Raw genomic sequence first — 15,031 nt, 5'->3', positions numbered from 1 at the left:
TTTTGGACCAACCTATGTGGCTCCCTACAGATTTCCTGCAGAAGAGAAAATACAGCAAGATTTGCTCTGAAAAGAGATTTCTGATTTCCCTCTTGGAGACAGTTAACAGCACAGCTCTGGATTCAGAGACGCCTGCGTTCAAAATCACCTTTTCCATTTGCCTAATCTTGCAATGCCTGCTTTGTCAAAAGGTCTTAGTGGCATCAAAATCTACGCTTCGCAGGAATGTCATCCATGATGTCTCTTATCCATGACTCAAGCCCTGCTCACTTCCAGTCTCACCCAGAAAATCATTACTGGAGCTCGACACGTACCCTGCATCTATGTCTGACACTGTCTGAAGTTGCAACAGATTCCTGTCTGGAAGTTCCTCCCCGAAGCCCAGGAACAGCTCATTGATCAGAACAGATAAACCTCTCCCTAAAGGCTATCGCTTCCTGCATCCCAGCGAGGAGGGAGGAGGGGCTGGGCAGACAGCACTAGGGAGGTGACCACTCTGCTTCTGCCAGCAGAGGCACTGGGCTGCACACAGCAGCAGCAGAGTGACCCAGAGACAGTCCTATATTCTCTAAGTGGCAGGAAGTTTTCTAGAAGTCACAGACGGGAGATAGGCTGGTGGTGGACTTATTTGACACTTTGCTTATTTTAGTGATGGTGAACATGGGAAAGATGCATTTTCACTAAATCAAGATCATCCCAAAAGATGCAGGGCAATTAAACACCAATGCTTGTGGCTGGTATTGTGGTGCAGTGGGAAAAGCCGCCGCCATCTGTGACTCCGGCATCCTATACGGGTGCCCCTTTGAGTTCCGGTTGCTCCACTTCCAGTCCAGCTCCCTGCTAATGCACTTGCAAAAGCAGCAGAAAGTGGCCCAAGTGCTTGGGGCCCTGCATCCATGGCAGGGAGGCTACTGGCTTTGGTCTAGCCCTGGCTGTTGTGGCCATTTGGAGAGTGAACCAGTGGACGAAGGACCTCTCCCTGTCTGTCCCTTTCTCTCTGTAACTCTTTCAAATACATAGATTTTAAAAGAAATAAAATAGGAATGTGGGAAGGGAGCAGCATGGAAAGGGGGAAGTGGGTGGGGCATTCCCGTGAACACACAAAGAGGCAACTCACTCCTCAATATGGAGCTCAGAACAGCACCGAGTGCCCCCATGATTCTCGCCCTGTGGGAGAGGTCTTTGTAGTACACTGACATTGGCTTAACCTTGAAATCACCAGGAAGAAAAGGGCAGCCGGTCGTGAGGGTGAGCTGCAGCCACTGCCCTGGGGGTGATGTCATGGCTAGGGACAGGCAGAGCCGGCTCACGGGTCCTCCATAGCTCAACAGGGTCTCGCGTGGGAATTCCTCTCTCCAGGATTACTGGGCAGCAAATCGACGACTTATGTAGCAGAGTTGGGTGGGCTAGGATCGTGGCCACTAAGAACCCTACCCCCCTTCACGACAGGGACCCTGGGACACTGTGCATATCGCATGGGCTCCCAGATGCACAAAACCTGAAGGCAGATGTAGGTACTGTTGGAGACCACATGTGCTGCTCTGTCACGGTGCACAACCAGCACCAGCAGTCACCAGGGGAAGAACCTGTGGCCATTCTGCCAGAACCAGGCTGCACCTGACACCCTGCGGATCTTGAAATCATCGCCAAACCTCACTGTAACTAACAGTTTAGCATCTTCCCTGGCCAAATGTTGGTTCTATTATAATTAAATCAAACTAAATGACTAGAGTTTCATATCCTTTCCTTGCCTCTTAGGTGCTAAGTGAGAGAAATACAATGTGAAATCCACAACAAAAGAAAGAAGAAAAAGTGTGCCCTGGAAAAAATTAATCAGCCTTATCATGTGTTGTAAAACAACCAAAGACTGGACCAGGCTGTTTTTTATAAATTTGAATAAACACATTGCAACTTAAACAACCAATGAAAAGCTATCCTTTAAGGCAGCCATCCTGGGTCAACAGACAGTTTCCTGAAATGAGCTGCCGTGACTCAGAGATTATCTGTAGTGACTCTCCTGATACCACCTGCCCCAAAGCTGCTTGATGGTGCCTTGTGCAAAAAACTGTCATTTTTAACCCAAAAATGATATTACTCATCTATTGGCAGGTATTCCTATTTGGGTCCAAGTGATTTCTGGTATTTTTAAAAACTCTTGCAAAGATGAAGTCCACTCATGGAAAGCTAAGCCATTGTGGAAAAAAAAATCTCTGTGAGTGAGGTCCCAGTGGAAAGAACGGGCCATCAAAGAAGGAGGTACCTTTCTCTGAAGGGAGGAGAGAACTTCCACTTTGACTATGGCCTTGTCTAAATAACGTCAGAGTTGGTGAACTCAAGAGGCTTCCATAGCCTTGGCAGCTCATGACAAGAGCCTTGGGTGATTCCTGACGCCTGACGTCATAAATAAGAGTGTCAAATCGTTAAATCAACAACGGGAGTCATTGTGCACTTACTCCCCATGTAGGATCTCTGTCCTTAATGTGTTGTACTATGTAAATTAATGGTAAAACTACTACTCAAACAGTATTTTATACTTTGTGTATCTGTGTGGGTGAAAACTGTTGAAATCTTTACTTAGTATATACTAATTTGATCTGTATATAAAGATAATTGAAAATGAATCTTGATGAAGAATGGGATGGGAGAGGGAGTAGGAGATAGGATGGTTTGTGGGTGGGAGGGAGGTTATGGTGGGGAAAAGCTGCTATAATCTAAAAGTTGTACTTTCAAAATTTATATTTATTAAATAAAAGTTTTTTTAAAAAAAGATTAAGTCCACAGTGGCAGCACAGTCTCTGGCCAGCCACCACTCTCTGTGGCACTCTAAGCCCTGGCCACAGGAACCCAGGAAAGTCAGCAAGTGTTCCTCTGAGCCAGACTTGACTGAGCTGACCAATCTTTGAGCCTCCACTGAGCCTCCACTTTCCCCAACGCTGAGAGCCAATACAGGTCCAGACTGCTCATCAACTGTCTGTGGGCCATGTGACTGAGCCTGAAAACTCAAGTATCCACCCGGGTCAGGCAAAGAACATTCCAGAATGGAGAAGGCTAGGGGAATCAATAAAGAGAACAGCCACTCAGGGCCCAGGGTTGCCAGAATCTTTAATTATCTGAAAGAATCCAGAAACCTGGATTTAAAAAAATTAACCTCTTTGGGCAGGCATTTAGCCTAGCAGGCCGCAGGTTAAGATACCTGACATGCAGATGTCAGAAAAGGTATTTAGAAGGACAGGAAAACTTAAAATAGGTGAAGAGGAGTTGTGGGGGGCCAGTGTTTAGCTTAGCAGTTAAGATACCTGCCTCCCACATCAGAATCCCTGGGTTCCATACCCAGTTCTGGTTCCAGACTCCAGCTTCCTGCTAGTGCTGTCTGTGGGAGGCAGTGGTGATGGCTCAAGTAACTGGGTTCCTGCCACCCTGCCCTGGGAGATCTGGATTGCGTTTCTGGCTCACAGCTCTAGCCCAGCCCAGTATCAGACATTACAGGCATTTGAGGAGTGACACAGCAGATGGGATGGGAGCTCTCCTTCTCCCTCTCTCCTCTCTCTCTTCCTCTCTCCCTTTCTCTCTCTCGAATAAATACTTTAAATAATAATTTCTTGATTATTAAATGTGGATAAAAATGTTGCATTTCAAATATAAGTACATAAATGCAGAATACACACAGACAGATATAACATTCTTCAGACCATATGGAGACCGTAGGTAACAAGTTTATGCACTTGGCCACCCAGGCCTAAATGTCATGGGACACTGAATGGATCCTCAGCCCTGAAGCCTACAGAAGAGCTCAGTATGGATGTTGGAAAGCAAATACAACTGTGAGAAGATGACTAAATATGAAAACCACACACAAGTCCACTCATGTAGTAGGAGAAAGGCTCTTATTCCTTCTCGCTGGGTCAAAACCTTTTATTCCATAACCATGTGACCTTATTATTTGCAGTCTGATTATAAGATCAATAACATTTTAAAGAGATGCCTTGGGCTCTGCAGATTAATCTTCTCAGCCTCCCTAATGAAGTCGATTTCAATGTAATGGCTTTTCTCTACTAGTAGTTTGGAAGAAATTATTGGGAACTCTATTTTACTATTTACTGATTAATCCGGACTGCATCAAATTGAAGCCAATTAATAACTGCTAAAAATATATTTTAAAGGAACAGAACACGTTTTGGTACTAAAGCAATATCAGATTTTCTCCACTGCCATTTGCTCACAAGCACATGTGAACTTAAACTTGTCTGTCCAGAACCACACATATGCTGGCACACACACATTTTGCCAAGAATGCCAGCCCCCACACGTGGTAAATGAGTGGATGACCTTGGATGAAAGGTCAACTGAATCCCAAAGTAACTGGTTCCCTGGTCTACAGGGCAGCCCGAAGCTTCCAGCAGAAACTGCCCCCCTGGTGTAGATATTTTCTTTCAAGACCCATACTGAGGCTGGCGCCACGGCTCACTTGGCTAATCCTCAGCCTGCGGTGCAGGTACCCCGGGTTCTAGTCCCGGTTGGGGCAACGGATTCTGTCCCAGTTGTCCCTCTTCCAGTCCAGCTCTCTGCTGTGGCCCAGGAAGGCAGTGGAGGATCCAAGTGCTTGGGCCCTGCACCTGCATGGGAGACCAGGAGGAAGCTCCTGGCTTCAGATCAGCGCAGTGCGCCGGCCGTAGCAGCCATTTGGGGGATGAACCAATGGAAAAAGGAAGACCTTTCTCTCTGTCTCTGTCTCTGTCTCTCTCACTGTCTAACTTCTGCCTGTCAAAAAAAAAAAAAAAAAAAAAAACCCAAAGATCCATACTGAAGCATTGGAATTAACACAGTCATCCACGGCACTCGTTACTGGATTGCATGTCAAGGACTTGATGGAGGTGGGATTGCTATAGAGCTAATCAGGTACTTCCGGTTAAAGGATCCCAGTTCCTCCCCAGTGAATCAGGAAGGCCTGGCCTCTGCCTGGTCGCACTGTTAGTTCCCCCACCTCCCTCTTGAAGCGCCAGCGAGACATCTGCAGATGCTCATGAGTTGGTTTTGTTTTGAATGTGGGAAGCAAAGCCCAATGAGCTCAGATGACTCTCGCTAAGGATTCCTACCAGCTCCCAGGACTGTGCCGTCACAAGGCACAAGCCGTCCAGCTCGGAGCCTCGAGGAGGACAGGGAGCCAAGAGAAAGGCCAGGCAGCGGCTGGAGGGGCACGGGAGTTAGGTGGGAGGATGGAAGGGGTGCGCACACACACGTGGCCAAGTTGGAGGAGGCTCCCCTAGCAGAGGGTGGGGCACGGAGAGAGGCTCAGGCAGTGCCGCGTGCACAGAGCTCAGGCAGGGAGGCGTGGAGCCCAGACAATGGCACCGTGCAGTTCCTGATCCCTGAGCCTGTGGCCCGTGGCCAGGCCTGCTTCCTCCCTCTGAGAGGCACGGAGCCCCCATAGCATCTCCCAGCCTGTGCTCCCACTCTGTCTCCGCGTGCCCATTTGGGTCACCTTCCCGGGCTTAAAGCCAGCTTCAGCGAAGCCATTTTCTACATGAGCGAAGTGAGACACTGCACAATTCTTCTCCTGTGGGTCATGCCCATGAACTTCCCCCAGGGTTTCCTCTCTCGCCCCCCTTCCCCCCCGCTGGCAGACAATATGGTATTGACCAGCTCTCTCACCTGGCCCTCCCTGCTGGCAGACAACATGGTATTGACCAGCTCTTTACATTGACCTTTCCATTAGTTTGAAGGCAAAGTCGGCTGACCCTGGCCCACATCGTACGTCACTGAAGCAGAAAAAAAGGCTTGGGTTTCATCTGGAGGCTTCCCACAAGTGCAAAATAAGGATCAAGAATCCGAGGCTAAGAAAGAACACAGGAGGAAGAGCGAGTCCAGCAGAAAGGTTTCGAGTTTTCATAAAAAGTCAGCGAGACTCCTGGCTTCATGGCCAATCTATGCTCTGGGCAGTGTCTCAGGCTCAAAATGACATGCCTTCACCCTCCTGGCACCCAGGGAAGTGGAAAATGGTGAAGCAGCCAGCAGAAAGGAGAACCTCAAGGTCACGGTGAGGGGCCCAGACACCTGCACTCTACTGCCTAGACCTGTCCGTCTGCCAGCTTGGGCCCGGGCAGCCTTGCAGGGGTAAGGAAGCCCGCAAGCTGCTTACCTGTGAAGACGGTAGCTCCGAGTCCTTCCCTGCCTGTCAAAGCCGCTGCATGGAGGGGCTCCCGGGGCACCTGAGGGGCTCTGCAGCGCAGCCAGAAAGGATCCTTAGGTGCCAAAACGGAGCTTGGAGCTGGAAGGAGGTGCCACCATGCACAGGCACACTCCCTTTTCTCCCAGACCCCGGTGAGAGGCAATGGAGCCGTGCACATGTGTGACTTCCACAGCCAGACCACAGCTTCCATCCTGCTTTTCCTTCTGGCCCCATAGCAGCTTCTGCAGAGGACCCCCTGCAGAGAGGAGGCGTGGCCACTGTGCCAGGTTGTCACTCACCTTGGCCTCCTCATTCACGTCCCAGGTAAAGGAAACCGCGTTGTACGCAATCTCTTCAATGTTTCCGATCGTGTTGAAGCTCTCCTTGTAGTCAGCTATCACGGGAGAAGAGAGAGGCTTGAGTTACTCGCTGTGTGCGCTCAACCATCATTGCCCAGCGGGTAAACATAAACTTCGCCAGCGTTGCTGGCTATCTTTATGGCGTTAAGGATTTGTGCTTCCCAATATCCTTTGGCTAATATTTACCCTGTCCGAACACGAGCACCCCCTCTATGTAAAGAGTAAATCTAAGTAGAGCAACGTTCTTTACAGATCTGTTTATTAGTTTCATTTGCCACTAGGTCTATGAAATTATGAAGGATTTTTGTCCTCTGAGTCCTATGTCACCACTCAGTCTCCTTCTCACTATGTGCCAGCCACTTAAATTTTGCTAGAAGTGCCACAGCACTCTTTAGGGTTGTTTTTTTTTTTTTTTCTTCTTCTTTTACTGGTAGAACAGAATATTTTGTTTATCAGCCAGGCAGTGTCATGAGGACTTTAGCAAAGAAACTGACAACTCTTCAACAATTTCTTTTTGGTTTGGAGAATTGGATTAATCAGCCACAGCTCTGTTTCAACTCCTGTCCATTCAAGGCCCTCTCTCATTTTTTTTATGCTTTTTTTCTTCCCACAGCCTGCCCACAACACAATAGCAACACAATGCCTTTGATGTGTGTCCTTACAGACCATGCTGGGTTGTTTTTTTCTTTAGTATACAACATCACTTGTGTTGTGCTGTATAGGGTTGCCACGTTCAGAAATTATTTGGGATATACTCATCCTAGAAAAACTATCAATTGTTTATGTATGTTCAGAGTTCACTGGGCACCCTGGATTTCATCTCGTCATGCTCACCACGGACTTTCTGAGGTCTAACCACACCGCTGGCCACGTGTGCCTTGCTGTAACTGCGTTGAATTCCGTGGCTGCCATCGGCCGCCATTTTCTTAGCCCCGCCCTCGGATAAACTCCCGGTGGTCTCTGCTCTGTACCCTGTATGGCACTGTGATGGAGATCAGTACTCCCTGGAGCTGATCACAGAAAGGCTGCGCCATGCGCACTCCAGAGTGGGCTGCCAGTCCTGCCTCCCACTCACACTCTGGTCCTGTGTCACTCAATTCCTACCTTTTTGACAATCTGCTGGGTACAAAGCAGCATCCCACAGACACTATATTTACACTTCTTCTACCACTTGTATGTTCAACCATCTCTCCAGGGTCAAGATAGCCAACCAGATGTTTCCATACATACAAAGGCCATAACTCAGCAATGTATGTTTAACATAAAATCATGTGTTCACCATAAGTCAGAGACGGAGAATAAAACCTTTAAAAGTGATCAAATCTACTCGCCACAAATAACCAACTATAAAATATCTGTATACACTTCAACTTCCCTATTTTTCATTCTTTTCTCCAAACTATGTCAATAGTAATTGTTTTTATTAAAAAATGTACCGCATCTTCAGCATCTTCCCATGTCAATAAACTGGTGGGATGCACCTTGTGATGAGCAATGCCACTATACTGCAGTACCTGCCACAGTGTGATCTGCTCCTATTGGTCATTTAGATACTGTCTACTCCTTTGCTATCTCAACTAATATTTCTTTTAGTTATCTTTATAATTTCATTTATACTTAATTATGCTTCATGAAGGTATATTCTCAGAAGGGAAAATAACAGGTCAACAAGGGGAAATCTATTTTTAAGATTTTTAATGCATTTTGTCAAATTGCTCCTAGAATGGATGAAACAATTTCTGTTTCTGATTACAGTGCATAAGTTCATGCTTCCTTCCAAATTGATATGCGATTATTATTTCACTTTGTAATTCCTTGATTGCTACACGGATTGAACAGTCTTTCATTTGGTTTCTGGCTGCTTATATTTCTTCATATTCTTTCTCTTTGGTTTTAAGGAAGGATTCATGTAGGGGACTGGTGTTTTGGTGTAGCAGACAAAGCTGTCACCTATGATGCCAGCATCCCACATGGGCACCAGTTCACGTCCGGCAACTCCACATCCGATCCAGCTCCTTGACAATTAGGGCCCCTATCACCCATGTGGGAGACCCACATAAAACCCCTGGCTTCTGTCAGGCCCAATCCTGGCCATTGCAGCCATCTGGGGAGTGAACCAGCAGATGGAAGACATCTCTCTCTCTCTCTCTGCCTCTCCTCCTCTCTGTGTAACTCTGACTTTCAAATAAATAAATAAATAAATCTTTAAAAAAAATGAAAAGCAAAGACAAATGAAGTACAAATACAGACAAAACACTCTATGGGATCCCTAGTCTTGCACAAGGCACCTTCTCTTACCCAACCAACCACGGCTTGGAGCCAATGTTCACCACGTGCCTGTGTGTGCCAGGCAGCCCTCACACGCGAGAAGCAGCAGAGAACAAGATGAGTTCCCCAATTACGAGGCTCTCTAGGTGCAGACAAGGCAGAACATAAATAGGGGCTGGCACCGTGGTGTAGCGGGTAAAGCTGCCACCTGCAGTGCATATGAGCCCAGGTTCGAGTCCCAGCTGCCCTACTTCCAATCCAGCTCTTTGCTATGACCTGGGAAAGCAGAAGATGGCCTAAGTTCTTGGGCCCCTGCACCCACGTGGGAGACCCGGATGAAGCTCCTGGCTCCTGGCTTCAGATCTGTGCAGCTCCGGCCATTGCGGCCATCTGGGGAGTGAATCAGTGGATGGAAGACCTCTTTCCCTCTCCCTCTCCCTTTCTCTCTCTCTACCTCTCCTTCTCTGTGTAACTCTTTCAAATAAATAAATATTTAAAAAACAAAAGAACATAAATAAATGGATAAATAAATTAGCAATACAATTATCCTCAGTGTTCTTTTTTTATGTCAAGAACAAAAGGACTGCTGAGAGCCCTTTTGATTGACTGGTTGGGTACGTGACTTTCTTTATTGCCACCATGGCATGTCCAAGTATTTTATTTGTTTACTATTTACCACCAGCATTTTTCACTAACTACACAGAGAATATGAGGATGAGGACTTACTGCGCTGTTTTTGCAGAGTTTCACACAAGATGTGCTGTATAGGTTTGTTGAATGAATAAATAGGTCCATAGTTGCTCCAAACAAAAAATATAATTAAGAGACTAACAGCACCTGCTCCTCACTATCCTTGGACAAGAGATGTCTGCTCATTGCTACCCTCTATTCGGTGTCCCCAGATGATAAAATTGCTCTGCTACCACTGCATGCTTCCCATTGCTTTCCAAAAGACCAGCTTCTGCACACAACACAACAGTGTGCATGCCTTCCGATAAACAGCACGCTAATGGACAGATCTCCGGTTTCTCAACACTGTGTTAATGTCATTTGAGAGGTGCTATTTGCTTAAGGATTTACGGATTTACAACACACGGGATTGGGAGAGAAATTCAGCAACCTAGTGTTAAGCCTCCCTTAATTTATTTCCTCAAGAAGGTTTCTCAGACCCAACTTTTGAAAGTGGTTGACAAGTGCAGCTGGTAAAAGGTAATGCCATGGCATTCATTTCCATGAGCTACCTTAACAAATGACAAAAAAAAAAAAAGTGGTGGTCGATGAGAATAGACATTTATCCTTTGCATTTCTGGAGGCCAGAAGTTTGAAATCAAACTGTTGGTTCCTTATGGGAATTCTAAGGGAGACTCCGTCCCCTACCTCTCTCTGGCTGGCTGCTTGCCAGCAATCCTGTTGTATCCCAACTCCCAGTGGCATCATGCCAGTCTGTCTTCACCCGGTGGCCTCTTCTGTTATAGGAGCAGTCAACCCAGGATGATCTCATCTTGAGATCCTCAACTTCATTACATCTGCAAAGACCTTCTCCTCGACTGAGGTCATATTTGCAAATTCTGGGGTTTAGGACAGGGGCATATTTTGGGGGGGGGGGATCACTGTCCAACATTCTGCATCTGCAGTTCCTTGTATGACTAGATATTGTATGATCTGCACCTGGTTTCTTCTTGCATGGTAGACACCATAGCTGAGAAAAATTACCCCACTTTAGAAGAATTATAAAACATGTGATTGCGAACATCTTAAGTGTAGAACAGACTTTTTTCCCTACAAAAATAACAAGGCAACATTAAAAACTGCATGTTTTATACATTAGTTTAGAAACATGATAGTAGCTTGGCAAAAATAGGAGTATAAATAAGAAAATGGCTGAAATATTTCCATAAGCAGGCATAATGGACCAACATTGTTATTGACTGATATACATTTTATTAAAAAAAAAAAAAAATCCTGCCAACTGACCAGAGGGAAGAAGGTAGCTCTTGTTAAGTTTGGTAATTTACACACAAAGGAGTTAAGCTAATTAGCTTTAAGCATTAAAAAGACTGAAACCATAGAGGAAGAGATGTGACTCTAAAATGATGAGAATAATGTTGATCTCACTGTTTATATCACGTTGCTGGAGCCAAAATCCGCGGACTCCTTTCTGAGCCTGTAATGTCCCTGGAATGTTAACGTGTGAAGAATGTGGGAGCACACGGCCGTGTCTGCTCTCTAGGGCCCCTAAGGATGCCTCTCAAAGGGGAGTGAGGTTTCTGGATTCACATGCTTACAACTGGGTGGAAGTTCTGTAACAGTGTTGCTAAAACACTGCAGGGCTTCACACTCACCCAGAGATATTTGATAGAAGGCAGATGCTAGGGCCCATACCTTGAGATTTTAACTCATGGACCTGTGGCATGGCCAAGAATCAGCTCCCAGTAAGGCTCATGGCAGGAGACCAGGCCTGGGTGACACTGGTTTTATCGCTGGGTGATTTTGTTTGTATGACAAATTGAAAAGACTGGATCCTCTGGTACACTTGGTTCACCCCACATACGGTCTTAGAAAGCACCACATCACTAAGGCCCTAAGTGAACTATCAATGAAGTCATTGACAGAATATTCTTCTTCCCTAAAATAATTCCCCTCTTAGGTGGACACAAACACCACACAGAGGAAGCTCCAGCAGCCGCCTACCTGGGGTGACTCAAACATCACTATTCCAAGTTGTCTGCTTCTTCTTGTTCCTGGAATCCCAACCTAAAACGCTCATTCCTTTGGATAAAAGTATTGCCATCCCTCAGCATTAAAATACAAATGCTCTCTTCACGACAGTAACTGCCACAAAAAGAGACTTTCCAAGCCATGACAAGCCTCTGCCACATTTACCACATCTAATCCTCGCAACCACTTCATGGAGTTGCTAGCAGCACCCTCCTCTGCAGAGACACTCAGCCACTATGGAAAATCACCTAGCTCTTAACAAGCCAATCTGTGATTTGAATCCGGGTCCATCTGAAGCCAAAGGCCATATAGCTTTGGCCAAGGTCTGTGTTTATCTTGCAAATCAGAAAATCGTCACAAGATAGTGGCTCACAACAGACTCAGCAATGGCAGCTGGCTTGCAGAAATAGCACGGAGGGAATGCACTTTGAGGAGGCAGAGAGACTGGACACTGATGGACCATTGCAGATTCCCTGACAAAAAGGGGCAGAGTCGGGGGGTTTCTGGAGAGAGAAAGCCAACAGGAAAACATCTCCAAGACATGCAATCACCATGAAGGTGGAAAATTGAGAAGTTAGCCATTGTAAGAAAACAAGAGGTGTCCACACTGTGGGAAGAGATGTTGTGTTTTAAGTGTTTCACTGAAGGGCTGCTGGGTAGGCATGAATATAGCATGTTTTCTACACATTTCTTGGTAAGTTAAATTATGGGGCTCCTACCCTATTTTAATTACCGGAAGAATGATGGTGAGTCCTTTTGTTATCTCTTTTAATTTTATCTTTTGCATGTAAACAGTGGTCTGTTAATAGGTTTTTCTATTCAGACTTTTGAAGAGCAAACTTCCTTCCAGCAGGTTCTATGTAGACATGTGGGTCTGGAATGCAGTCAAAGGAAATGCTCATTCCTTCCCCTTAATTAGGCTTTACGTGCTTGGGAAATCATAACTACCCCCTTTTAATTATTTTTTGTATATATTTTTGGAGATTAAAAGGAGTGGTATAATTAATACAAAAATTGCCTCTCTTCTGAAAGACACAGATTCTGTCTGGACTGGTGAAATGTTGAAGCTGGAATGCAACGCTCTGGCCCATGACCGCCAACTCTGCGATCATTCGTACTTTTGGGGTTGTGGTACTACAAGCCCATTCACAGGTGGTGACCAAGGCACAGGACAAAGAACACCAGTAGTGGAGATACACAGACCCGAATTCAATTTTCTGGCCCCTTGTCTCCAAGCCCTGCAAACTTCAGTGAGTGAGTTGGACCTCTCTGAACTCGTATCTCTTCAGCCACAAAACAGACGACTTCTAAGGGGATGGAACTTTGCTGGTCCTGTGGTGGAGGATGGAACCAAGCCTGTGCCACTTGCCCCCATCTCACCTGTCCTGAAGCACCTGCTACCTCCACCTGCAAAGCCAAATAGGATGAGAGCAAACTCAGGGCGTAGAAGATGGCTGAGGAGTACCCGCTCCCACTTGGAATACACAGAATAAACAAACACTGGTCCCAGCAGGTTCTGAGATGTTTTCTTCCCTGTTTTTCAAAATCAAAGCAGCAGCTTCTTCAAACCTGAATGACTCACAGGAACTCACTAATGAGCTCATTATTTTCTTTATAATGCTTTCACCATGTCAAGGTTACCTAGGTTTCCTAAGTGTGTCCACACTGAGCTGACAGAGGCACTAAACACCACGTTTCCATGGCGTGGTCCTAGACCACAAGCGGATAGTAACAGCCATGGTCGTGTGATAGCCAGTGTGTGCTACACACAGTGCTATACACACACTCTTCACACACATGGCCTCCAACAGTACTGATGGTAGTTCTCGTTTTTTTTTTTTATTCTTAGACTAGGAAATGGGCAAGCACTTTTAGAATACGCCCGCTAGGGCTGGCGTTGTGGCGCAGTGGGTTAAGTCACCACCTGCAGTGCCAGCATTCCATGTGAGTGCCTGTTCCAGTTCTGGCTGCTCTACTTCTGATGCATGTCCTTGCACCTGGGAAGGCAACTAAAGATGGAAAAGACTTTGGGCCCTGGATAGAGCTCCAGGCTCCTGGCTTCAGCCTGGTCCATGGCAGTTGCAACCATTTGGGGAATGAACCAGCAGATGGAAGATCTAGTTCTGCCTTTCAAACAAATAAATCAAAAACCAAACCAAAAACCCCCTCTCTTTCCCACTCACCTACTTTGTGTCTTAGTCTGTATTCTGTATTTATAACCAAATGCCATAGATCCAGTCATTCATAAGGAATAGAAGTTGGTTCACTTTACGATATATTTAAAAGTAACTATTAAAGTCCAAAGTCTGCCAACACATGGGAATGATAAATGCTTAAGTAGACAAACACACTCATCACCCCGAATGGATCCTCACACATTCTACACACAGATCAAATTATCTTACTTTGTCCTATAAATATGTATGTGTTTTATGTGCTGACTAAAAGCTTAAAAATATATATTTTACAAAATTTTAAAGACAGAACAGAGGCTTATTTAGTGCAGAGCTCTGGCGGTTGAGAAGTCTACAAGTCTGGCACTGGTAACAAGGCAGGAGGCGTCATATGGAGAGATCCAGCCAGCACACCAGCTCTTCCTCTTCTTAAGAGTACCAAGATGGGGTCCCACCCCCAGAACCTTTTCCAACCCTAACTATTTCCCAAAGGCCCACCTCCAACTACCATTAACATAAGAATTAGGGGATTGAGTTTGCAAGGCATGAACTTTGGGGGAACACACTCAAAACCTTAACAAGTTGCAAGGGATCATGGTAGGATTGGAAACTGTAAAGTTGTCTGAATATGTAACCACACACACACACAGCATTTTGACTACTACAACAGTCTTTCAAACAAGCACTTTTCCATTCATAATCCAGAACAAAGATGGCTAAAAGTATGAATACAAATATGCCTGAAACAGAGTGACTCTTTGATATTATTAAAGCTGTAGTTATTGATGATCAATTATTAATATTACCATTTACCCTCTATTGTATAACACCATCACAAATAATTTAAGATGAATAGGGCCAGTGTTGTGACACAATGGTTTGCACCGCACTTGCTCACTGGCATCCCATATCAGAACACGGGTTCGAGTCTCAGCTACTCCATTCTCCATTCCCAACCCAATGCCTGCTCGTGAGCCTGAGAAAGCATTATGTGATGGCCCAAGTATTTGCATCCTTGCCACCCATGTGGGAGACCCAGATTTAGTGTCAGAATCTTGGCTTTGGCCTGGTCCAGCCCTGGCCATTGCAGCCATTTGGAGAGTGAACCAGCAGATGGACAATCTCTATCCCTGTTAGTCTGCATTTCAAATAAATAAGTAAATAAATATTTTTAATATGAAATTTTCTTTGGGATTTTCTCTTCAGGTTAAACCTAATATTTTGTTTGTGTCTGATGCAACCCTCTTGTTTCTAGAGAAGGAATAGTTTAAAGAAAGCTGTATTCATTTATTTGAAAGGCAAAGTTACAGATGGAGAGAGAGATCTTCCATCTTCTGGTTCACTCC

At 45.6% G+C, this 15,031-nt stretch overlaps 1 protein-coding gene across 8 annotated transcripts in view; it reads right to left on the bottom strand.

Annotated features, from left to right (window-relative positions):
- Window positions 1–15,031, bottom strand: part of GRHL2 (grainyhead like transcription factor 2) — a 160,669-nt gene that overhangs the window by 52,815 nt on the left and 92,823 nt on the right. For all 8 annotated transcript variants that reach the window (XM_089336414.1, XM_089336411.1, XM_070075373.2 and 5 more), the window contains one exon: window positions 6,466–6,560. In XM_089336414.1, coding sequence (XP_089192540.1) covers window positions 6,466–6,560 — 95 coding nt within the window. The remainder of the gene's footprint in view (window positions 1–6,465; window positions 6,561–15,031) is intronic.

The sequence above is a fragment of the Oryctolagus cuniculus genome, chromosome 6 (genome assembly GCF_051225735.1).
Source record: "Oryctolagus cuniculus isolate XC-2025 breed Fujian yellow rabbit chromosome 6, ASM5122573v1, whole genome shotgun sequence".
In the NCBI taxonomy this organism is placed as follows: Eukaryota; Metazoa; Chordata; class Mammalia; order Lagomorpha; family Leporidae; genus Oryctolagus; species Oryctolagus cuniculus.
Note: the sequence above shows the minus strand (reverse complement) of the source record. Positions and strands in the feature narration are given on the sequence as shown.